Source organism: Dipodomys merriami, unplaced genomic scaffold (genome assembly GCF_024711535.1).
Source record: "Dipodomys merriami isolate MVZ:Mamm:240054 unplaced genomic scaffold, mDipMer1.0.p SCAF_509, whole genome shotgun sequence".
In the NCBI taxonomy this organism is placed as follows: Eukaryota; Metazoa; Chordata; class Mammalia; order Rodentia; family Heteromyidae; genus Dipodomys; species Dipodomys merriami.
Window position 1 is genome coordinate 645317 of NW_027206079.1, and position 24380 is coordinate 669696.

Sequence of the window (24380 nt, forward strand, 5' to 3'; positions counted from 1 at the left end):
ACGTGACGCAGAGCTCCTCGCGAGTCCTGCAGTCAGGCCGTGGGACGAGCTCGGGCCCCATGTGCCGTCAGTCCCCACCAGCCTCAGCCTCCGGCCTCCGCCGACCCCAGGAAACCTTGGCAGCACCACGCGGCCCCACTCCAGAAGAGACATGTCTGGTAACGGCGGTGTGGCTGTAACGGCGGTGAGTCCTGAGCCGGTGAACTGCACTGCACATGGGGCTTCCGGGCGACCCGTGCAACGATTGGCCCCCCAGTTCCCACCCTCCGTCATCCATTGGTCAGAAGGGCTGTCTGTCATCTGTCTCCACCCGCGTATAGCTTTTAAAGGGCCAGTAGCTAGTTTGCCCTCAGGATGGTACGAGGGGATCTGTGACCTAGTGGGGTGGGGATAAGAGTGGAAGGATGGTGTCCTGTGGGAACTCTATTCCTTCAGGCTTCTAGGTGGCGGGTGGGGGCTGGGGGTGGGGGATGGACTCCCACCCACGGCTAGGAATGCACGACCTAGTGACCCAGACAGTAAAGTTGGTCTATACAGACGGTCCTGTCACTGGACATGGCCGATAAGGACGTGGGCCACCGTGAGGGCACCCTCCCAAGCGTTCTGACTGCGCGCGCGCGCGCGCACACACACACACACACACACACACACAATTTTGAAAGTGCGCCTTCTCCCCTTCTCCGTTATGGCAGTGACTCAGCTCCGGCTACTGTCAAAGTCCCCAGCTAAGATAGGCCACTGAGTTACCACCGCACCTGAAGTCCCCCGAGCTTTCACACTGCTGGCTTGCCTGTGAAGCTCTGGGCTTCAGCAAGCAAAATTACAGAGCAATCAAACCACACAGTGGTACAGGCACTGCCTGCCTGAGATAAGGCAGAGGGGCACCTCCTTATCTTCTCCTATCCAGCCTGTTGCTTGCCAGTGGAGACATTCCAGGGCACCGGGCTAGGGGGAGGAGGGCCTGGTATTTCAGCACTAGCTCTCTGCCCATTATTTGCTCTGTGTCTTATCATTTCACCCCTTTGCCTCTGTAACACATTGTGGGAGGGGTACCCACCTGCTCTACTACATCTGTTGTTGTGAGGACGGTCATATGCCATAGCAGTAGCACCGAAGTGATCAGCAAAACTGTTTTTTGGGACTTTCGTTCCCCCCACACCCCAGGCTGGTTTCAATGGGCTCTGGTGATATTTCCACCTCAGCCTTCTGAGTATAGGTTGAGGCAACAATGTGAATTGAATATACTGTTCAAATTTGATAAATTTAAAGACTTTTAAACTTGTAATTCTGCAACCTTAGATTCCTTCCTTTCTGTAGGCTCCCTGTGGCCTTGAATTTTAGTGTGTGTGTGTGTGTGTGTGTGTGTGTGTGTGTGTGTGTGTGTGTGTGTGTGTGTGTGTGTGTGTGTGTGTGTGTGTGTGTGCATGCACACCCTTGAATTCAGGGCCTGGATGCTGTCCCTTAGCTTTTTTGCCCAAGGCTGGCATTCTACCATTTGAGCCACAGCTTCACTTTCTGACCTAGAATTTTAGTGACAAGGTTTAGCATTTCAGGCCTAGATAGATTTTCAGTGTCCCCCCAGCCTGATTTATTGGAGGAGCGAGAGCACTGGAATGGACTGGTGTCTGGGAGCAGCAGGCTCTCCCCTCCTCCAGTGACAGAGGTCCCAGATGTCTCACTGCAAAAGCACCCATAAAAATAATAAAGATCCTAGGGCAGGGAAAGCTGATATATTCTACAGTGGCTCCCTTCTGATAAGAGAAAGAATAAGACCGCTGGCTCAGACTACAAGACTAGTTTTGCCTGCTGGGCACTGAATGCTTTTTGTCCAAAGTGCCCTGGCAGGAGGAAGAGGTGTGTCCCTTTGAGTTCTTAGCTTGAACTCTAATACCCCAACATTTCCCTATTGGTGAAACTAGAGGCAGCACTGTAGGCAAATGAATGTCAGACAGCTCAGCCTCAGTCTTATATGACATCCAGACAGAAGAAGCTCTTCATTTCATAAATGAATGAAGCGGCCCTGTTGAGACCATATACCTAAGACTTCCAGCCAGTGGACTGACTGAGCAAGACCATATATCACCAGTTGACCCCAGTTCCACAGAGGTACATTTCAGTCAAACTAATGGATCCTTAGTGTGGTGGCTGTGGGGTACCCCTTGGTATCTGGATGGCAGTAATATTTTTGAATGCCTGCTCTGTTGTGGATAGAAAGCCTTTTCCCCAATGATGTGTGCTATGGCTATCCGACCCCAGCCTGCTGCAGGCCCCGCCCTCCTTGTGACCAGGCTGATGGGCCTTATCTCTTTCCACACCTGGCCATGTGCAGCCTTCCCACTGAGAAGTATCTTGGCCGGGGTGAGCTTGGGGGATCAGTGTCCTGGTTACCACCACTGCTGCTGCCACATCAGCAGAACCGACTGCCAGTGTCCTTCTGCTTCTCTGGATCCTAGAGGAGGACAGAGGTGCTGAGGAAGCGTAAGGGACCAGTCTTAGAATATTTCCTAACCCAGAGGCTCAGGTGGCCACACAGCAGAGGTCGTTCTAAGCCAGTAGTTTGGTTCTTGGGAAGGGTCCCGGTGAAGAGGGGACTGTGACCTGGGGACTTTTTCTGCAGGAAGAGAACAACTTGAAGATGAGAGTGATTCGAGTGGGTACCCGTAAGAGCCAGGTAAGTGCCGTCATGGGGCAGAGGAGCTCTGTTAGAAGTAGTATACTCACGGGTCACAAGTTGATGGGCCCCAAGGGCTAATTTCTAGCACAGAGGAAACAATGGCTGAGAGTAAGATCTCAAGGGGAATGGCAGAGTGTGTCCTGTGGAAATGGAGTCCATAAACTGGGGAAGTTGTTGAGGTGTAGAGATCACCCTCACCCCTCTCATTCCCAGGTAGGAATTCCAATTCCTTTAGATTCTCCTTGACCCTATGAGAATGTGAGGTTGGGACAGTGTCCAGGAAAAGGGAGGACTAATCTGAATCTCCGTCCCCAGCTGGCTCGCATACAGACAGATACTGTGGTAGCAATGCTGAAAACCTTCTACCCTGGCGTGCAGTTTGAAATCAGTAAGTTTCTGGAGAGGAATGGAAGTTGGTGGGAAACCAGTGCTGCCGGAAGGGAGAACAGAGTTTCTGCTTTACTGTGACCAAAGCCAGGGTGCTGACCTCCCAGAGGTCTTCTTGGTGGCTCCCAGTGGGAGGGAGCCATTCTCTGAACACCTTTGACTCTGATTTCGTGGGCTAGCCTGGCATTTACCTTCTCCTGCCTTTGGATCTTTTTCTTTCTTCTTCTTCTTCTTCTTTTTTTTTTTTTTTGGTCAGTCATGGGGCTTGAACTCTGGGCCTGGGCGCTGTCCCTCAGCTCTTCAGCTCAAGGTGAGCGCTCTACCACTTGAGCCACAGCGCCACTTCTAGTTTTCTGGTAGTTGATTGGAGATAAGAGTCTCATGGACATTCCTGCCTGGGCTGGCTTTGAACCATGATCCTCAGATCTCAGCCTCCTGAGTAGCTAAGATTACAGGTGTGAGCCACCAGCGCCAGGCTCCTTGGGTCTTTTTCTGAATTTGCTTCCCTGCTAGATCATACATTTTTCATGGACAGGGACTGGCACTTACGTCCCTCCGTCCCTACCATGAATCTCAGCATAGTGCTGAGCACTGAGTACTGAGCACAGTAGGGCCTCAGTAAATGCTGATTAATGAGCACCTGATTGATTGGCTCTCTCCTCAGTTGCCATGTCCACCACAGGAGACAAGATACTTGACACTGCACTCTCTAAGGTAACATCTTCTCCTCTGTCCCCATCCCCCCTCTTTCTCATAAGACATTCACCCTAATACTCTTTCTACCTGGCAGATTGGGGAGAAGAGCCTGTTTACCAAGGAGCTGGAGTACGCTCTGGGGAAAAATGAGTAAGTAAAGACCCGAGATATATGGCAGCCCTGCACTCCTTTGCGAGGCTCACTCCCACCCCCGGTGAACTGCAGCTCAAGATATCAGCAAGTCTGCTGGCTTCGATCCACATCCTGGTGGGGTTCAGGCTTCCAAAGATAGTGTTGTTGGAACCATCTGAGCTGTCTGGAGTGCAAGATTAGCTGGGACAATGTGGTAGAAGGAAAGGTGGGAGCAGAGCAGAGCTCAAGGTCCTGAGGTCTTAAGAAGACTCCTTTCTTCCTTCCTTCCTTCCTTCCTTCCTCCCTCCTTCTCTCCCTCCCTCCTTTCTTTCTTTCTTTCTTTCTTTCTTTCTTTCTTTCCTTTCCTTTCCTATTTTTCTTTCCTTCCTTCTTGCTTGCTTGCTTTTTTTTTTTTTTTTTTTTTTGGTCGGTCATGGAGCTTGAACTCTGGGCTTGGGCGCTGTTCCTCAGCTCAAGGTTCAAGGCTAGTGCTCTACCACTTGAGCCACAGTGCTACTTCTGGTTTTCTCATGATTAATTGAAGATAAGAGTCTCATGGACTTTCCTGCCTGGGCTGGCTTTGAACCAGGAGCCTCAGACCTCAGCCTCCTGCATAGCTAGGATTATAGGCGTGAACCACTGACACTTGGCCGGCCAGACTGCCTGCCTTCCTTCCTTCCTACTTTTTCTGTTTATGTGGTATTGAGGAATGGAACCCAGGGCTTCACGCATGCGAGGCAAGCACTCTACACTAAACCACATTCCAAGCCCCAGGCCTGTTTCTTGAACTAACTTCCACTACTGAAGTAGAGACAGGGGCTGCTGTTCAAGCCCCTTTTCCATGTTCCCCTCTCTCATCTAGAGTGGACCTGGTTGTTCATTCCCTGAAGGACCTGCCTACTGTGCTACCTCCTGGCTTCACCATTGGAGCCATCTGCAAGTAAGAGTCCAGCAAGCAAAGGACCAGGGAGAAAGCTGTCCTCCTGGGAGCTTTGGCGCTTTCCTCTGGGGCTTAGCCCTCTGTCCTCAAGCCTGGCAGAAACTCAGGAAATTGTTGGTGGATTAGCTGTTGAGAGAATGGAGGTAGCCTGAAGTATCCTCCCTTATTCTGTGACTTTCCCTTGTTCCCCAGGCGAGAAAACCCCTGTGATGCTGTTGTCTTTCACCCCAAATTTGTTGGGAAAACCCTAGAAACCTTGCCAGAGAGGAGGTAAGCGGGACCTGGATGGGCATTTGTGCTTCTGGTATCACAGAGGATGGAGGGGCAGGAGGAGGAAGAGAAAAGGAACAGGGACTGACTAGTGTTAAATTTCACTTTAAATCCTCTCTCTTGAGCAGTGTAGTGGGGACCAGCTCCCTTCGGAGAGCAGCTCAGCTGCAGAGAAAGTTCCCACATCTGGAGTTCAAGAGTATTGTATCCTTTTAAAATTCAGAGGGAAAAACTGGGAGAAGGAAGGGAAGGAGTGACATTGTCCAAAAACAAATGTATTCATTACTTGACTTAGGTAACTGTAACTGCTCTATACATCACCTTTATAGTAACCAAAAAACAAAAACAAACAAACAAAAAAACTCCTTAAAATTAAGAATAAAAAGGCTGTAGTGAAGAGTGAAGGAGAAGACAAGGCCGGTTTGGAGGGTCCTGGGATCCTCCAAGGGGCTTCGAAGGATGGCGCTTCCAGAGAAAGTAGCCCATAGTGGGGCACTGGGCTGTCTTTCCTTCCATCCATGCATCCATCCACAGCCCTATAATGGTATAGCCCCAGGCAGGTGCCTGGCACCAGGGAAATGGAAGGATAAATATTGTCCTGTTTGTACAGAATTGGCATGTTTAGGAGACAGACAGGCATTAACAATACAGCATGGTACCGACCTGTGATTAGTTCACAGGAAAGGGGGAATAAAGGGTACTTCCATTTTTACTTTACATGCAATTACAGTGTGTTTATTTATTTATTTGTCTATCGTGGGGCCTGAACTCTGGGCCTGGGCGCTGTCCCTCAGCTCTTCAGCTCAAGGCTAGCATTCTACCACGTGAGCCACAGCACCACTTGCGGCTTTTTCTGCTTATGTGGTGCTGAGGAATCCAACTCAGGGCCTCATGTATGCAAGGCAAGAACTCTACCACTGAGCCACCCTCCCAGCCCCATTTTTATTTTTATAGTGAATATGTAGTGTATTTAATAAAACTAATTTAAAAAAACACAGTGTGCTATGCAATGGGCAAAGAAGCGTATTTACAGGAAGCCTCTAGTTGGAACTTCGGGTTTTTGTTTTGTTTTTGTTTTTTTTTTGCCAGTCGTGGGGCCTGAACTCTGGGCCTGGGCGCTGTCCCTCAGCTCTTCAGCTCAAGGCTAGTGCTCTACCATTTGAGCCACAGTGCCACTTCAAGCTTTTTCTGCTTATGTGGTGCTGAGGAATCGAACCCAGGGCCTCATGCATGCAAGGCAAGCACTCTACCACTGAGTCACCTTTCCAGCTTAGTTGGAACCTCTTAAACAGAGTTGGGGGTTTCCTAGACTTGAACACGTATTTTTTTTGGGGGGGGTACCAGTCCTGAGGTTTGAACACAGGGCTGGACACTGTCCTTGAGCTTCTTTTGCTCAAGGCTAGCACTCTATCATTTGAGCCACAGCTCCACTTCTGGCCTTGTTTTTAGTTTTAATTGGAGATAAGCCTCATGGCCCTTATTGCCTGGGCTGGCTTTGAATCACAATCCTAAGATCTCAGCCTCCTGAGTTGCTAGGATGACAGGAAGGAGCCGCCAGTGCCTGGCTAGAGGAAGATTATTTAACCTCTCTGTATCATTGTCCCCACCTATCAAGCAGGAATGATAGTAATTCCTTCTTCATAAGGTTGTGGAGAAAATGAAATGATTTGACATAGAGCATTTTAGGCCCGGTGGTTATGATGAAGCTGAGAAGTGGAAAATGAGTAGGTGTCATCCAGACAGAGGGAAAGAGACTGTGGCTGAGTAGCCAGCATGTGGCTCCTTACTGTCCTTAGCAATTCTCCACAGCGAGGAAACCTCAACACCCGGCTTCGGAAGCTGGATGAGCAACAGGAGTTCAGTGCCATCATCCTGGCTGTAGCTGGCCTGTACCGCATGGGCTGGCAGAACCGAGTGGGGCAGGTAGGACCTGACCTTTCCCCTCTTGTGTCAATCTGCATCTCCCTTGCGGATGGCCTCTCTTTTTGACCAGCCATCTCTAACACTCCCAAGTTCCAGGTTGGGGAGATGGAGATCAGAGGCTGGGCGACAGCTTTTGTCCCCAGGGTTTCTAGAAGATAGATAAGCCCTCTGTCATCACTGGGTGCTTTGGAGCACTCCCATCCCCATCTTCGGACTGTTCTCTCTCCACAGATTTTGCATCCTGAAGAATGCATGTATGCTGTGGGTCAGGTAAGTCTGATGGGGGAAACCACTGTGAATGTGCCCTTCCCTTTGTTCTCAATCACAAACCTGGTCTCACCCCCTTTGACATCTTCCCCCAGAATAAATTTGCAGGGAGGAACAAGCCTTGGGCTGCAAAAAAGTGCTGGGAGCAGATGTAAGAGGGCTGGTTCCTACCCTTAAAGGACTAAGGGCATTGTTCAAGTGGTAGAGTACCTGTCTAGGAAGCTCAAGGCCAAGTTCAAACCTGTGCTGCCAAATAAAAAGGAAAGTGCCATGGATTGGGGAAAGAATAGGCAAGGTGTATGTGCAAGGCTGGTTTTTATTTTCACCAGGGGGCCCTAGGTGTGGAAGTCCGAGCCAAGGACCAGGATATTTTGGATCTAGTGAGTGTATTGCATGATCCAGAGACTCTGCTTCGCTGCATCGCCGAAAGAGCCTTCCTGAGGCATCTGGTAGGGCATGAGGTCTCCCTGGGAAGGGGTGGGAGCTTGGAGAGTGAGGAAAGGCTGTGGAAGGAGGTCGTGAGTAAGTGCTCTGTATGCAGTGGTAACTGGTTTTTGTTGAATGTGGGGAATAGAGAGAACGCAAGTGTGGGACCAGCAGCCTTTTCAGTTGTGTCCTCAGAGGTTTGTCTCTTGAGGGCTCTCGGAACTCACAGGTACTCATTTCAGGAAGGAGGCTGCAGTGTGCCAGTAGCAGTCCATACAGTGATGAAGGATGGGCAAGTAAGCAGGGCAGAACTGGTGGGAGGACAGGAGGGACTGGAGGATTCCTACTGAACATCCCAGGTTTTTAAGCAGTCCCTTCTTAGTAAATGCTGAGGCAGCTCCTCTGTTTCACAGCTGTACCTGACTGGTGGAGTCTGGAGTCTGGATGGTTCAGATAGCATGCAGGAGACCATGCAGACCACCATCCACGCTCCTGCTCAGGTACCAAGAGCTGGATGGTCGGAGGGAATGCATGTCACCTTCCCTTTCAATACCACTAAGCCCCATCTTCCTCTCACCCAGCATGAAGATGGGCCAGAGGATGACCCGCAAATGGTAGGCATCACTGCTCGAAACATTCCACGAGGAGCCCAGCTGGCTGCTGAGAACCTGGGCATCAGCTTGGCCAGCTTGTTGTTGAACAAAGGAGCCAAGAACATCCTGGATGTTGCACGGCAGCTTAATGATGCCCGCTAACTGGTCTGTGGGGCACAGGGTACCTGGATTGTCATTGTGCCTACATCTGGGTTTCAGTACCCTGTACTCACTAACTGGGATGTGATTACTCCAGGAGCTTCAACTGCTGCCTGAGGCTGGCAGCCACACATCTCACCTTGGGGCCTTGTTGACTGTCTTGCCTCCTAAATAGATGGGGGCTTCATCTCTTTAGACAGAAGTCTAAACCACAGCCTTTGAATGTAAGCAGCTACCAATGAATGGCCTTGAAAGTGGCCATTTTGATGAGGTTTAGGAGACAAATAAATCCAAAGCTCTTTCAGTCCTTCTAAGTCTGAAATCTTTGTCTAAAAACTTCTGGAACAGCTTTTGCTTCAGCCTCAATAGTCCTAATTCCAATGTTGCCTCACAGGGAAAAACAACAAGAGAAAACAGCCTTAATACCCATGGCTTGCCTGGTGTGGGGGCTAAGCCTAAAATCCCAGCATTTGGGAAATAGAAGACTGTGGGTTCAAGTCCAGCCTGAGCTACAATGACCATGACTCAAAATAACCAAAATAAATGAAAATCCTATGGTTTATTCCCTCTCCAGCTAATAGTGAAGTTTGTTAAGACAATCTCTTCCACCCCCACTGCCTTAGAAATTAGTTATCCTATAGCTTGCAAAATGAAGACACTTCACCTTTAAAAAACAACAATCCTTTAATAAACAAAATTAGCCCATGTGAAACTCCCCAATACTTTAAGGTTCTAGTCTTGGATGGGTTAGCTGCAAAGTCCCAGTTCGGAAGCCCAGAGGCTCAGTCCAGACGGGTTTGTGCTGGCATCTTGTTGAGGCGCTGGGAGGAAAATGGGTGCCTAGGCCCACGGGCCAGCTACCAGTCTCGGCACAAACAGCTCTGCTGTCCCACACGGCAGTCGCGAATGCAAACTGGAGGCCCTTGCCCTCTTACACACTTCGCGGGAGGCAGGCGGCAGGCTGGCCTGAAGAAAGCTGCTTGTTCCCGCGTCGTCCCGGCCAGGATGCACGGGCCCATGAATGAAGATGGAGGGTGATCCGGTGTGAAAGCCTCGGGGCTCGGCAGCAAGGGGGTAGCGCGGACACCAAAATAAACGAGTGAATCCTCTCCCGCCAAAGCCTGGAAGCCAGCAGTCACGTCTGAAGTCCTGGCGAGGGCTAAGCACCAAGCTGAGGAAATAACCGCCAGCCTCTTCGCCTTAGCTGCCCAGCTCAGCCCTGCGTCAGAGCGCAAGGCCAAGGGTTCCAGAAGGTGCGGCGGCCGCGCCGCAGCCCGTCAAGTCATTCCGAGGATGGGGCGGTCGAGTCACGAGCCGCGCGGCGGGCGGGCGTGGCGGATCGCCCCCTCCCCTCCCGCAGGCAGGCCCGGGCCCCGGGCCCGCGGCGCCGCGGGAGGCCATGCGGGCGCGGGGGAGGGGGAGGGGACGCGCGGCGGCGGCGGGGGCGCGAGGCGAGGGGAGCGGAGGGGGCGGCGCGGCGGCCCGGCCGCCCCGCGCCCGAGGCGGCTCAGCTCTTCCGGTGAGGGCGGTGGTGGCCCTTAAAAGGGCCTTTGTGGTGGCATGGAGGGCGGGGGGCGGGCCGCGGCCGGCACCCCTCAGTACTCCTGCGAGGCCTGGGTGCCCTTCTTGCCGCTCGCCGGCGCCTTCGGCCCCACGGTGGCGCTCGTCTTCTTGGGCAGCAGCACGGCCTGGATGTTGGGCAGGACGCCGCCCTGCGCGATCGTCACGCCGCCCAGGAGCTTGTTGAGCTCCTCGTCGTTGCGGATGGCCAGCTGCAGGTGGCGGGGGATGATCCGCGTCTTCTTGTTGTCGCGGGCCGCGTTGCCCGCCAGCTCCAGGATCTCGGCCGTCAGGTACTCGAGCACCGCCGCCAGGTACACCGGCGCGCCGGCGCCCACCCGCTCGGCGTAATGGCCCTTCCGAAGCAGCCGGTGGACGCGGCCCACCGGGAACTGGAGGCCGGCGCGGGAAGAGCGCGACTTGGCTTTGGCGCGGGCCTTACCGCCGGTCTTGCCGCGGCCGGACATGGTGCGCGAGGTAGACAGGTGAAGATGGACGCCGCAGAGCCTCCAACCGCCACTCGCCGCAGTCCAACTGTCGCCGAGCGTGCCTCGAGCTCCCCTTATAAGCTCTCAGGGCACACCCCTGCGCCCTCCTGACTGGTTCGTTTCTCTAACCCTGCCCCTGATTGGCTGCGGTTAACACTTCCGTAACGTGCGTCGGAGGAGGAAGCGCGCCCCACGATTGGTCGAATTTGAAAACCTTTTGCCCGGGGAACCTGCGTGGAAGAGTGACGACGTGCAGATAGCCCGCCCCTTCCTGATAGAGCCAATCCGTGTAAAGCGCGCGAGATTTAAATGCTATAGCCAGACCGGAGATCCGGAAGACAAAAGGTTGGAATCTGGAGTTTCTGCCAGATCTATGCTGCCATAGGATTTAAAAAGGGGTCCGGCCGGCTGCCCGTGGATCACACCTGTAATCCTAGCTACTCAAGAGGCTATGATCTGAGGACCGCGATTTCGATCCCAGCCTGGGCAGGAAAGCCAGTGAGACTCTTATCACCAATTAACTACCAAAAATCAAGAAGTGGAGCCGTGGCTCAAGCGCTAGGGGCTGGGAATGTGAACAAAAAGCTCAGGAACAGTGCTCAGGCCCTGAGTTCAAGCTCTAGGGCTGGAAGAAAAAAAAAATAATAAGGGGGACAGCATCCACTCAGAACCCCTGAGTTCAAGCCCAAGACTGTCACAAGAAAAAAAAAAAGGTAAATACTATACAGTATAGTATATAGTAGATATACTATACAGTATATCTCTGCCTCCTTAGATCTAACAGAAACAATACACGAGAGAAAAATAAAACTCGGGGTCAGTCCTATTCCAGAAGACATGTCTTAATGACCTTCCATGCCAACTGAAGGAGGAGCACTTTATATATTTGTCAGTCTTGAAGCGTGAACTCAGAGCCTGGGTGCTCTGGGTGCTGTCCCTAAGGTTTTCTGCTCAAGGCTAGTGCTCTACCACTTTGAGCCACAGTGCCACTTCTGGTTTCCTTGTGGTTAATTGGAGATAAGAGTCTCACAGGGGCTGGGAAGGTGGCTCAGTGGTAGAATGCTTGCCTTGCATGCCTGAGGCCCTAGGTTCAATTCCCCAGCACCACATAAGCAAAAAGAAAAAAAGCCAGAAGTGGCACTGTGGCTCAATTGGTAGAGTGCTAACCTTGAGCTGAAGAGCTGAGGGACAGCCACCAGCACCCGGGTATTTTTATTTTCTTCAACATGTTCTTCCTGATCTCAGTTCACTATTTATTTATGCTGGTATGGGATTTAAACTCAGAGCCTCTGGCTCTTGCTCAACTTTTTTTGCTTATGGCACTCTACCACTGCACCTCCAGATAGTCTTGTGGACTTTTCCTGCCTGGATTGCCTTCAAATGGCAAGACCTCAGTTCTCAGTCTCCTGAGAAGCTAAAATTATATAAGTGTGAACCACTGGTGTTTGGCTTCTATAATTTATAGAGAGGATCTAATAGAGCAGAGGTGTCCTCCCTAATTTATTCACCCTACTTTATATATCTATATATTTATATGTATGTATATGTATATTTATATATGTATATGTATAATATATCCTAATTTATTCACCCTACTTTTTTTTTTTTTTTTTTGGTTGGTCATAGGGTTTGAATTCTGGGCTTGGGTGCTGTCCCTGAGCTCTTCAGCTTAAGGCAAGTGTTCTACTACTTCATGCACAGAACCACTTCTGGTTTTCTTGTGATTAATTGAAGATAAGAGTCTCACAGATGGGCTGGGAAGGTGGCTCAGTGGTAGAGTGCTTGCCTTGCATGCATGAGGCCCTGGGTTCGATTCCTCAGCACCACATAAGCCGAAAAAAAAAAGCCGGAAGTGGCACTGTGGCTCAAGTGGTAGAGCATTAGCCTTGAGCTGAAGACCTGAGGGACAGTGCCCAGGCCCAGAGTTCAGGCCCTCTACAGGACCCCAAAAAAAAAAAAGTCTCACAGACTTTCCTGGTTGGGCTGGCTTTGAACCGCAATCCTCAGATCTCAGCCTCCTGAGTAGCTAGGATTACAGGTATGAGCCACTGGCTCCCAGCTCACCCTACTTTATGTATGCATATACACACACACACACACACACACACACACACACACCTCCTAATTTATTCTGTCAGTATAGAAACACACACACACACACACACACACACACACACCCCTCCTAATTTATTCTGTCAGTATAGAAACACACACACACACACACACACACACACACACACACATACACACACACACCCCTCCTAATTTATTCTGTCAGTATAGAAACACACACACACACACACACACACACACACACACACATACACACACACACCCCTCCTAATTTATTCTGTCAGTATAGAAACTACCTTGGCTGGGATATAGCTCATTGGTAGAGCACTTGCCTATCACATGGAGACCCTGGGTTCATTCCCCAGCACTGAAGTGGGGAGGGAAAGAGGAAATATACCTGTAGGAACAAGAAAAAGGCAATACTTTATTGTCACTTTTGGGAGCACTGGGCCCTGCATCTGCTCTAATCAAACACATAATTTATAGTCAAATATAAAGTTGTCTATGGTCCTAGCCCTAGTCCAGGTTCTACGTCAAGGCTCAGCATATACCTCAAGTCAGGAATTTGGAAGTTGAGTTACAGATATCTGCAGAAAAGCTGCTGTGTCCCACCTTAGGAGCCTGCAAAGATGGAATGGAGAGAAAGTAGCAAGTTGAGGAAAGCCACAGGCAAAATCTAATCATCATTAGGAGGCCTGAAAGGTCCAGGATGTCATTGCTGAGAGCAAAATCTCGAGGAGAATAAAGAATGGGAGAGTCTGGGCCAGGAGTCATCAGTCTTAGACCAGACAGAGGTTGGCCTATGTCAGGCTCCCTGGAGACTTGTGAGGCAAAGGGGAATTCAGACATCATAGAAGAGTCTGACAAGCTGGTATCGAATGGAGAAGGTGACAGCGCTGCCCAGGATCTGCAAAGAGAAAGGGTCTGGAATAAGAACCAAAGGGAGGGAGTCAAGGAGGTACAAACCCCATCCTTGCCCTCACCTGAAGCAGCAACAGGAGCAATGTGAGGTTTCTCTCATGGATGGGCCCAAAGACTTTAAGTAGCAAGTTGATGAGAGTCAAGTTGTTACACTCAGTGAAGGCACCATCCTCATCCTCACTGTGTCGCACTGTGACTAGCTGGAGATTCTCTGCTACCTGGGGGACCAGAGTTAGAAAGAACTTGAGCTAATACCAGTGTTCCAGGAATGGGGGTCTACTTGATGCTTCCAAGGTCCCCTTGAGTCTGATGTAGGCCTAGGATCCCATTCCCCCAAGCTTAGGATGGTGGCCTGGGGCCTTACCTCCTTGTTACCTAGTTACCTTTAATACAAAGGTGCCCAAGAAAGAGAGGCTCTTGGTCTTGAACTTGGAATAGCTCATCTCCAGTTTGCCTGTCTTGGTATTGAGTCTGCAGGGGGAAGACAGCTTTACGTGACTAGACCACTACTCAAAAAACTCTCCTCCCTGTGGATAATTACCAGGAAGAGCAATGAAAGTGGAATTAAATAACCTGAGATCTATTTGTCTCTGTTGCTTACTTCTATGTGATCAGAACTGATGTGAACATTCAGATTATGTATGTAAATGTGCTTGTAAATTATAAAGGGCCTACTTCCTTTACATAGGGAATGCAGATGCTATTTTTAGATATCCCAAGTGAAAAGCTATGATATCCCTTCCAAGACCCAAAGTGGCTACCTGGGCATACGGTGGCGAGGGCAGGGAATGATGCGCAGGAGCTGAGGCAGTGAATAGAGGAAGTTGAACACCTGTGGCATGAAGAACAGTAGCATGGTCTTGCTGAAGTGTCCCAAGATGCCCACCACGGCAAAAGTCATGCCAGCGAAGTAACAGAAGGTATCTCCCACAAACACCCGTGATGGGTACCTGTGTGGGGAAGAGCATCTGAGCCAACAGCAAGAAGCATTACTAACTTTTCCTCTCACATCACACATCTGGATACCGAGCTTGCCTTGACCTTGGGTTCTGACTACAGACACAACAGCTGTCTCAGCATCTCTGCAGGACCCAAGGCCCCCAATTCATCTATTCCAGGGACTCCAAAGCCCTAACAACCGCTAGGTAGAGGGTGATTTCAGAACACTACCAGGCTGAAGTTGCAGCACAATGGTAAGTCACTTGGTTGGCATGTAGGAGGCTATGAATGTGATCCCTAGCGCCTTTGGGGGGTGGAGGGTCTAGGGGAATGACAGGCTATAACAACTGAAGACACAGAAAATACTTAGCAAAAGTAGGCACAAGTTTAGTCTCTCTATAAGGATCGAGACCATCTTTTGCCACATGTTCAGACATCTGTCTCCTGAATCCATAGGCCTACTTACCAGTTATGGTAGAGCAATCCCAAGGTGGTGAAAAAAAAGGGGATCATGAAGTAGAGAGAAAAGACATGATCATCTCGATAATCACCTTTGGAAAAGAAGGGAAAGTGAACACAAGCCCTACATACCATGAGCCTATTTTTGTCTGTCTCTAAGTTCTAGTCCAAGTTGTATCCATTCACCCAAGTCATTTTCTCTTTTAACTCTCTTTTTAAAACTAGCATATATTAATTATATAAAGAAGTTTCACTGGGATTATTTCCATATATATGTGTTTTTAATGTACTTGAATCAAATTTACCCCTTCAGGGGGACATTGGTGGCTCATTGTCTATAATCCTAGCTATTCAGGAAGCTGAGGTCTGGGGATAAAGGTTCTAAGGCAACCTGGGCAGAATCTGCAATTAACCAGCAAAATGTTGGTCTAGAAGCATGGCTCAAAAAAAAGCAGTACGAGCAGAAGGCCCTGAGTTCAAGACCTGATTAGCACCAAAACCAACAACAACAACAACAAAAATCACCTCCCCTCCTTCATCTAAGTCATGTTTAAAACACAACTGTTTTGTTTTTGTTTTTTTTTTTGTCGGTCGTAGGGCTTGAACTCTGCGCCTGGGCGCTGTCCCTCAGCTCTGCAGCTCAAGGAGAGCGCTCTACCACTTGAGCTACAGCGCCACTTCCAGGTTTCTGGTGGTTTATTGGAGATAGGAGTCTCATGGTCTCTGCTGCCCAGGCTGGCTTTGAACTGCGATCCTCAGATCTCAGCCTCCTGAGTAGCTAGGATTACAGGCGTGAACCACTAGCGCCCGGCTTTTTGGTCAGGTGTGGGGCTTGAACTCTGGGCTTGGGTGCTGTCCCTGTGCTCTTCAGCTCAAAGGGAACACTCTACTGCTTGAGCGGCAGCGCCACTTCCGGTTTTCTAGTGGTTTATTGGAGATAAGAGTCTCAGGAACTTTCCTGCCTGGGCTGGCTTTGAACCATGATCCTCAGATCTCAGCCTCCTGAGTAGCTGGGATTACAGGCGTGAGCCACCAGCACCTGGCTTCAACTATTTTTTTTTTTTTTTTTTTTTATGTCACACAGTTAGTTTCCAGTATTTCACCACTTTCATGAAGCCTCCAAAACTAATGTATGGTTGGGCACTGGCGACTCATGCCTGTCATCCTAGCTACTCAGGAGGCTGAGATCTAAGGGTCACAGTTCAAAGCTGGTCTGGGTACGAAAGTCCAAGAAACTCCTATCTTCCAATTAATCACCAAAAAGCCAGAAATGGAGCTTGACCTGTGGCTCAAGTGCCAGAGCACTAGTCTTGAACAAAAACAGCTCAGTGACAGTGACCAGGCCTTGAGTTAAGCCCCAAGACTGGCACCAAAAACAAAACAAAACACCTAATGAATGACTTAAAGTTGGTTTAGACATTCTGACCTAGGTTTGAATACTAGCTTCACTTCCTAGCAGTGTGACCTTGAATATGACACATTTACCTTCTCTAAGACTCTTATTTTCTCATCTGTAAAGCAGGGCTGATACCTTTAACGCAGAGCTGTTAAAAGATTTAAATGAGATAACATTTTAAAAGTGCTTAGTTTAGAACTGGGCCGTGACCTTTAGTAGAGCACCTGCCTTCTGTATTGAAGGCCAAGTTCAATCCCAAATATTGACTGAAAAGCCCCAAAACAAATAAAAAAACAAAACAGTGCTTAGCGTTAAGTCAATTTTTCCCCCTGGGCTTGAACTCATGGCATAGCTCTTGCTATATACCACTTAAACCATGCCTCCATTCCTGCTTTTTACTATTTTTATAAGCTGGTTTTATTTTTAAATTCTTCAAAATGATCATTCTTTCTTTCTTCCTTCTGCCCATACTAGGGCTTAGACTCAGGACCTCCTGTTTGGCTGACACTTTACCATTTGAACCATGCCTCTAGTCCTCTGCTGGTTATTTTAGAAATGGAGTCTTTTTGATTTTTCTGCCTGAGCTGACTCCAAACTGCTATCCTCTGGATCTCAGCCTCCTGAGTAACTACAATCACAAGCATGAGCTACTAGTTACTTAATTTGCAAAGTAGCTTCCCTGATCTTCCATAGATACATAATGCTTTTCCCCTCTGAATTACTCAAAGCCATACATATATATACACATATACATCAGACTACTAACTTTCTTAATTCTCATCCTATCTCCAATTGCACCTACCTTCCAGCTCCACCAGGTTGAAGATAATGATAGAAGCAGAAATGACTAATGACTGGCCAGCCTCTAGGCCATTAATTCCTGCTAAGATATTGATGGCATTCGTGCAGAACACTGCAAGCAGCCCCATGTAGACATAGTACAAGATCCCTAGAGGGAGACAGAATGAACAACAGTGCCAACTAAGAAAGGAGAATTTAAGAATATTCTCTTGAGAATGGAACACAGGATGAAGGACCACCAGAAAGGGACAGAACAGGAACACTTCGAGGAGAATGTGGAACACTGAGATGGGTCCTCTTGATACCGGCAGAGGTTGGAGGGGGTGGGGGTGGGGGGATGTTCTGAAGTATATACCACAGAGGCAGTAGTGCCAGGGCTACTTACCCAAGTCCAGGTGCAGGCCAAGAAGTGGACGTAAAGGCTTGGGTACCACAATGGTCGTGTTGCCAAAGTTGGTGAAATACACCATGAGGAGAGGTAGTGAGGCCGCTGTGGGCAGCAGCAGCTTGTGGCGCCAGCGCAGATTCAATACATCATCCGCGAAGCCCAAGAAGATCATGCAGCAGATGGCAAGGAGAGCACCTATCAGGGCCACAAACTGGGGGAGGCTCGGGCAGGTCATGATTCAAGCCTGCTCCCCCATTCACCTTTCAAGAAGTCCTGTCTTTGCAGTTCTGTCCTCAGCCCCTTCTCCCAAGCCGAAATAACCTCAACTCTCAGGTACACCCCCCCCCCAAACCCCAGCCAACGGCTCCACTAGTCCACTTACTTCATGGTGGGGAAATGCTTTACACTGCTCCTCCACAAAGCAGTTCAGGAAGGGGAAAGGGATGAAGCAGAAGAGGATGATAAGGAAAACAGCACCGCTGATCACTCCCTGAGACTCTGGGCTGTGGCCCAGCAGCAAGTGGTGGGGAGAGGAAAAGGAAACGGGGCGTGGTCATTCAGTAGGGCCAAGGTGACGGTAATCCCGACTGCGGTTCTTTTGTGTTTTGTTTGGTGGGGGAGGACGCGGGGAGGAAGGCACCTGGAAGATCCCAGGGTCTCCTCGCATCCCTCCCCCACGCTAATCAGTCCTGCCCACCACCGCCCCGAGTTCCAGGGTGCCTGGGCTACCAGCGCTCGGCGTCTCCCGCCCCACCTCAGTGGAGCACCTGTCTGCGCCCCGGCCTCCCCCCACCCCGGGACGCTCGGGCTCCGCTACTCACATTTCCCGCCGGATGGGTTTGTTGAGGTCCTGGCCACAGAGGCGCGCAGCGATAAAGTGTTCACGGAAGGCGGGGATGAGGGTGACCGTGGCCACAAATCCCAGCAGAGAGCCGAGCAAATTCACCATCAGAGGCGGCGGCATGGGCAACTCCGGGAAGGCCCACATGGTGTCCGAACGGGAGCCCCGCTCCCCGGCCGACTTTGCTCACGGGCAATCTGGACAGCGGCCCCGAGGAGTGGCGGCTCCCTGCAAGCGGACTATTCCCATCCCAGCCGCAGCCAAACCCCTTCCCGGTGCCCCGACCCGCCCTCCTGACCCCCGAGAGGCTCCGGAACGCAACCTCGGCCCTGACCGACAGCACCTGTGTACCCAGTGTTTCCGCCCGGATCTTGATTCGAACGGTACTGTAGTTGCCGAAGGCAGAGGCGCCATCTTTAATACGGGCACTGCCGCCGGAACACCAGCGTTGTCTTAAACTAAAATGTTTGCTCAAATTAGGGCGATCAGTCTAGTTTTGCAAATGTCAATTAAAGGAGGACATTCAAGTGCGGCTGTCCTGAAACTGTAGTAAAGATGCAGAGCCCAGATCGGAAATTACCCCCCCTGCCCGGTTCCAAGATGGACGCCTCCCATGTCACGTGTCGGACTCTGCTCCGCCCCTCTCCTCCTCCGACTTCCACGTCGGCCCCAGCAAGTCAGATTTAAAGGGCCACGCACTTAACCCGGAACGTTTTGGAGCTTGGTTTATGTCTCTTAATAGAAGTCCGAGGGTGGGCAGAGGGACGGGGGTGGGGAGCTGCACCTGCGCTTAGTAGGAAACCTGTTGCCGTTGCAGTCGGAAGCCAAGGAGGACACTACTCTGTTCCCAGAAACGCAGCTACAACGTGGACGGCTGCTGTAAACGCTAGACGGGTGCAAAGCCCCTCCTCCTCTCTTTTCCTTGTTCTTGATCCAGGTATTTTTTTCCCCTCCATATCCCACCCACCTTCTGCCCCCACTGTAGCAGTCAGTTGCCCGGCAACCTAGAGAGGCAGCTTCACCACTGAAGAGTCCTGGATTTAACCCAGAACTTTAAACTTGATCTTCGATCTTTGCCCTGTACCTACCTCCCAGAATGAGGGGATGGCTCCTGAGGTGTTGGAAAGAAAATCACAAGACCAAGAGCCTGATGCACACCTACTTTCTGAGAACCTAGAGGTTTCTTCCTCTAGGTTAGTGTACCTTTTGCCTCACACCTGTTCCCCTACAAGTAACAGTTCACCTGACTCTTCATTCCCTTTCATTCTTCTCATGGACTCAGGTAGCAAATGAATTTCATTACTATAAGGGAGTTAGGGGGATAATCCAATAGCTTGGTACTTTGTCCCTTCTTTCCAATGCGGCATGCCCACGAATCAGGATGAGATCGACTCCTTTTAGGCTGCTTTTCTTCAAAATTAGGTATAGGTCCCTGATACTTGAAGGTAGCTCTAATCAACAACAACTCCTCTCCTTTCCTCCTGCCTTTCTTGCTCTCTTGCCCTCTCTTTCTCCCAGTAATTATTTACTTGATTGTATTCCACCAAATTGTATTTTTTTCTACATACGTGGCGCTAGCATGTGCATATGCAGATTCCCTGGAGGAAAGTGTTTTCCTTTCCACAAGGTGTCCCCCTGAGGCTAGGGACACAAAGATACCTGTGTGTAAGATTACACACATGGAGTCTGAATCTTTTGCACATAGAAGGTGATAAGTGCACATGGATGGAGTCATCACCCCAGGGAAGCCAGTGGTCCTTGAGGAGGAGTTTTGATCTGGAATGATGTCCATCAGCAGGAGTAAAAGTGGAAGGGCCTTCCAAACCTGGAGAGTGAAATACAAGGAACAGGTGGAAAGGAGGAGCTTGTGGATCCCCAAAGAATTTCCACTTGGTTATCTTGTTGATCAGTAGCAGGCTTAGACTCCCTGGAGGCCTGAGAGTCTGTATCTGTTTTGTTTTGTTGTTGTTGTTGTTTTTTGGTCAGGGGGCCAATCCTAATAAACCTTCCTTTTCAACCTGACAAGCCTTAAGATTTCTTTTCTGGGGCTGGGAAGGTGGCTCAGTGGTAGAGTGCTTGCCTTGCATGCATGAGGCCCTGAGTTTGATTCCTCAGCACCACATAAGCAGAAAAAAAAAGCCAGATGTGGCGCTGTAGCTCAAGTGGTAGAGTGCTAGCCTTGAGCTGAAGAGCTGAGTGCCCAGGCCCAGAGTTCAGGCCCCACGACCGGATCCAAAAAACGCAAAAAAAAAAAAAAAAAAAGATTTATTTTCTCTGGAAATCATTATCCTACCCACCCTACCCAGGAGGCTAGGAGGACTTGTTCAAAGGCAGGACATTAGGATTCATCATTCATGTATGAACCTTACCATCAGAAAATACTTAGTTGGATGCTTGTCATATAATCTGAATAATTATACTCCTGTGATGGTAAGGGCTCAGTGGACTATCAGGCTAATCAGAGGGAGAAACAAACACATGGTTGGCTTGAAATTTTGTGCCTATCCTGATAAAAGTTCAAAGCACTTGCCTGAATGCTAAAGTTGCTGGGACTCACAGATCAGCTGAGTTGTCATTGTCCCTGGCCAGAATAGACAATGTCTGAGATGCACATCTATTAAGTATCCCTGATTGCCTCCCAGTAAGCAAGACCAATTTACTATTAAACTAATTCCCAAACAAAACCTGTCGCAAAAATAGTTTCCAGTGCCTAAAAGACCAAGAGACAGAACTGGATAGTCTGGAATGATGCTTGACATTTGTGTGACCCTGTTTGTGGTTTTGTTCAGGCCGCTGAGTTACTCTTTTTCTTTTTCTTCCTACCTCTCTCCTGTCAGTGTAGCTAGCAAAAGTCATTGGCTAAAAGCATGCTGAATTGATTTTTGTTGTTGTTGGGCGTGGGGCTTGAACTCTGGGCCTGGGTGCTGTCCTCAGCTTCTCAGCTCAAGGCTACTGCCCTACCACTTGAGCCACAGCACCCACTTCCAACTTTTTTGTTTATGTGGTGCTGAGGAATCGAACCCAGGGCCTCATGAATGTGAGCCAAGCACTCTACCACTGAGCCACCTTCCAAGGCCCAGAAATTGATTTTTGAAAGATGGAAGTGATACAAAAATTGTCTGGTGATGGGCTGGGAAGGTGGTTCAGTGGTAAAGTGCTTGCCTTGCATGCCTGAAGCCCTGGGTTCGATTCCTCAGCACCACATAAGCAAAAAGAAAAAAGCCGGAAGTGGCGCTGTGGCTCAAGTGGTAGAACGCTAGCCTTGAGCTGAAGAGCTGAGAGACAGCGCCCAGGCCCAGAGTTTAGGCCCCATGACTGGACCCCCCCCCAAAAAAAAAATTGTCTAGTGCCAGTGGCTCACACCTGTAATCCAAGCTTCTGAGGATCCTGGTTCACAAGCCCAGCAAAGAAATGCTGATCTCTAATTTATTAGCAAAAAGCCAGAAATAGAAATGTGTTTCAAGTGGTACAGTGCTAGCCTTCAGCGAAAATGCTAAGAGAGGGCTTGAGGTTTTGAGTCTAAGCCCCAGTATTGTTGTGCACAATTGAAAAGGATTCTTGGGAAGTTCAATGGTTCCTGAAGAAGGGGTCTTGGTGGAAGAGAGTCTTCTACATACCTGGACTACTAACTGTTCAGCCTGTTTCCCTGGCCTGGCTGCTCTACCCATTGACTGCTTCCTCTTTCATCCCTGGGAGCTGGCCTGAGTTGTCTCCTCCCTGGATTTCATGTCTCTGTTCCCACCTAAGATTAGAAATGGACGAAAGTGGTGCTGGTAGCTCAAGTCTATAATCCAAGCTACTCCAGAGGCTGAGATCTGTGGATTGTGGTTCAAAGCCAGCCTGGTCAGGAAAAACTGTGAGACTTTTATCTCCAATTAATCACCAGAAAACCAGAAGTGGTACAGCACTAGCCTTGTGCAAAAGAGCTCAAAGACAGCACCCAGGCGCTGAGTTCAAGCCCCATGACTGAAAAAAAAAACCAGCAACACAAAAAAATTAGAAAGAAATAGGTGAATATCTCTTGGTTTTGGAGTCGTGACTATCTGGGCAGGCCACAGCAAAGGTAGCTCATCACCTTTTTTCTTCCCATCATTGTCAAGCTACTCTACTACCTCTTTTTTTTTTTTTTGGTCCGGTCATGAGGCCTGAACTCTGGGCCTGGGCGCTGACCCTCAGCTCTTCAGCTCAAGGTTAGCACTCTACCACTTGAGCCACAGTGCCACTTCCGACTTTTTTCTTTTTGCTTATGTGGTGCTGAAGAATCGAACCCAGTGCCTCATGCATGCAAGGCAAGCACTCTACCACTGAGCCACCTTCCCAGCCATCTACTACCTCTTTTAACTCAATCACGTTGCTAAACTGTTGAGTTTCTGCAAACTCAACTTTTTATTCTCTTAGAAAGCTAAATGGGGGCTGGGAAGGTGGCTCAGTGGTAGAGCACTTGCCTTGCATGCCTGAGGCTCTGGGTTTGATTCCTCAGCACCACATAAGCAAAAAGAAAAAAGCCGGAAGTGGTGCTGTGGCTCAAGTGGTAGAGTGCTAGGACAGCACACAGGCCCAGAGTTCAGGCCCCACAACCGGACCCAAAAAAAAAAAAAAAAAAAAAGCTGAATGGATTTGGAAGGTGTTTTTCCAGCTTTTTTTTCTTTTGGCTTATGTGGTGCTGAGGAATCGAACCCAGGGCCTCAGGCATAGCCAAGCAAGTGCTCTACCACTGAGCCACCTTCCCAGCCCCATATTTGGAAGTTATTTAACATCTTCCCTTTCTACCTCCCTGCAGAAGGGACTCTGCCAAAGACCTAAGGTGCTCTTGGCAAATGGGGGATCCTTCGGAATCCATGACTGTAGTAGGGTGCCACCACACCCTATATCCCACATTTATCTGGACTAGTGAACTTAGGACTTACTAGTCAAGTGCTCTACTGCTTAAGAAAGCCTGGCCAAAGCTATTGCTAGTCCGGTGCTGGGTTGCTAGCTCTTCTTTCATTGCTGCCTTCTCTACATGTGCTCCATAGGCAGGAGCTGTTACTATGGAAATGTATTATTTTTAAAAACAGATGTAGCCTCAGGCTTGAGAAATATCTCAACATCAAACCCACTTGAGCAAGGAGGTAAATAGGAGGTGTTCTTAAGTTCTAGCTCCAAAGAGAAAGGGAATGGTGGTAGTGGAGGAAATTCTGCTTTCTCTCCGTTGCTATCAGCTGGACTTTTGCCAGGCCTTTTTATCTGGGAGGAAACCCCTGCACTTCCTTACCCAGAGCCTAGCTTCAGAGAAGGTCTAGCCTGACAGTCATGGGAGAAGGGAGTGATAATTTCCACAGGGGGTCAACTCCTTTTTTAACCCCCCAAACTTCCATATGGAAGTGTATGAAGCTTGGGGGGAAGCAGAGGTGTTAGACCAGGCAGTCAGATCGCTTTGAGCTTGTCTGGGGAGGGGTGCACCCCGACTGCAGGATGGGGCGGGGCCGTCAGAGATCCCGCCTAGTCTTCAATCGTGGAACCCGCTGGCCTCGCGGATGTCCTTGCCCCGCCCTCCTCTGCCTAGCAGAAAGCCGGGCAGGCTAGGCCCCGCCCGGGGCGGGCGCGGCTCCTTTAAGGGCGGGTGGGGGCGGGGCGTCGGCCGTGTTGTCAGTGTCAGCTCTGCGCACGCAGCCGGAGCCCGACCCGGAGCCGGAGCCCGACCCGGAGCCGGAGCCGGAGCCGGAGCCGGAGCCGGAGCCCGACCCGGAGCCGGAGCCCGACCCGCGAGCTCCCGCGGCTCCCCGGACCCGTCCCCGCCCGGAGCCTCCAGGGGTCGGGTGCTGCCTGGCTCTAGCCGGGGTCGGACCGCGGGACCCGAGCCACGGAGACAGAGCCCCGGCGTCCCGGCCCCGGGGACCCCGCCTCGGCCGGTGGCGGCCCCGCGTCCAGGGCGCCCGGCCCCGGGGGAGCCTCGGAGCCCGCGCGCCCGGCCCCGGGGTGCCCGCCCCCGCCCCCGGCCCGCGCGGGCCATGCTCCCCCGGGGCCGCGGCTGAGCCCAGGCCGGGACGCCGGGGCGCGCGCGGAGC

General features: G+C 50.4%; 3 protein-coding genes across 6 annotated transcripts; 1 reads left to right on the forward strand and 2 right to left on the reverse strand.

The window, feature by feature from the left end:
• Positions 1-8771, forward strand: LOC138810785 (porphobilinogen deaminase). 3 transcript variants are annotated; one of them, XM_069998049.1, is made up of 14 exons: positions 1-184; positions 2618-2671; positions 2990-3062; positions 3726-3775; positions 3852-3907; positions 4752-4829; positions 5022-5099; positions 5228-5303; positions 6909-7022; positions 7254-7292; positions 7619-7738; positions 7958-8011; positions 8129-8215; positions 8297-8771. In XM_069998049.1, exons 1-14 carry the CDS (start codon positions 152-154, stop codon positions 8468-8470), a joined length of 1086 nt encoding a protein of 361 aa, XP_069854150.1. In that variant the 5' UTR covers positions 1-151; the 3' UTR covers positions 8471-8771. The 3 variants fall into 3 exon arrangements, with proteins under 3 accessions (XP_069854150.1, XP_069854151.1, XP_069854152.1); XM_069998050.1 differs by lacking the exon at positions 1-184 and adding an exon at positions 2390-2465; XM_069998051.1 differs by lacking the exon at positions 1-184 and adding an exon at positions 2417-2478.
• A 361-nt stretch (positions 8772-9132) lies between these two features.
• Positions 9133-10574, reverse strand: LOC138810786 (histone H2AX). Its single transcript, XM_069998052.1, has one exon. It carries the CDS (start codon positions 10492-10494, stop codon positions 10063-10065), a length of 432 nt encoding a protein of 143 aa, XP_069854153.1. The 5' UTR covers positions 10495-10574; the 3' UTR covers positions 9133-10062.
• A 2418-nt stretch (positions 10575-12992) lies between these two features.
• On the reverse strand, positions 12993-18672 carry LOC138810787 (UDP-N-acetylglucosamine--dolichyl-phosphate N-acetylglucosaminephosphotransferase). Of its 2 annotated transcripts, XM_069998054.1 has the most exons (9): positions 18314-18672; positions 17875-17995; positions 17490-17703; positions 17106-17252; positions 14915-14999; positions 14271-14459; positions 13893-13980; positions 13572-13727; positions 12993-13495 (listed from the first exon to the last, which is right to left on the reverse strand). In XM_069998054.1, the coding sequence occupies exons 1-9, from the start codon at positions 18478-18480 to the stop codon at positions 13430-13432; spliced, it is 1233 nt and encodes a 410-aa protein (XP_069854155.1). In that variant the 5' UTR covers positions 18481-18672; the 3' UTR covers positions 12993-13429. The 2 variants fall into 2 exon arrangements, with proteins under 2 accessions (XP_069854155.1, XP_069854156.1); XM_069998055.1 differs by lacking the exon at positions 18314-18672 and having other exon boundaries at positions 17490-17687; positions 17875-17959.
• Between the last annotated feature and the right edge of the window lie 5708 nt (positions 18673-24380).

Excerpts from the sequence above, each read along its gene's own strand:
- LOC138810785 (XM_069998049.1), top strand. The coding sequence starts at position 152 with ATGTCTGGTAACGGCGGTGTGGCTGTAACGGCG. Across the intron at positions 3,908-4,751 it reads TACGCTCTGGGGAAAAATGA|AGTGGACCTGGTTGTTCATT; the intron begins GTAAGTAAAGAC and ends TCTCTCATCTAG. Across the intron at positions 5,100-5,227 it reads GAAACCTTGCCAGAGAGGAG|TGTAGTGGGGACCAGCTCCC; the intron begins GTAAGCGGGACC and ends TCTCTTGAGCAG.
- LOC138810786 (XM_069998052.1), bottom strand. The coding sequence starts at position 10,494 with ATGTCCGGCCGCGGCAAGACCGGCGGTAAGGCCCGCGCCAAAGCCAAG.
- LOC138810787 (XM_069998054.1), bottom strand. The coding sequence starts at position 18,480 with ATGTGGGCCTTCCCGGAGTTGCCCATGCCGCCGCCTCTGATGGTGAAT. Across the intron at positions 17,704-17,874 it reads AAGCATTTCCCCACCATGAA|TTTGTGGCCCTGATAGGTGC; the intron begins GTAAGTGGACTA and ends AGCCTCCCCCAG. Across the intron at positions 13,496-13,571 it reads TGCTCCTGTTGCTGCTTCAG|ATCCTGGGCAGCGCTGTCAC; the intron begins GTGAGGGCAAGG and ends TTCTCTTTGCAG.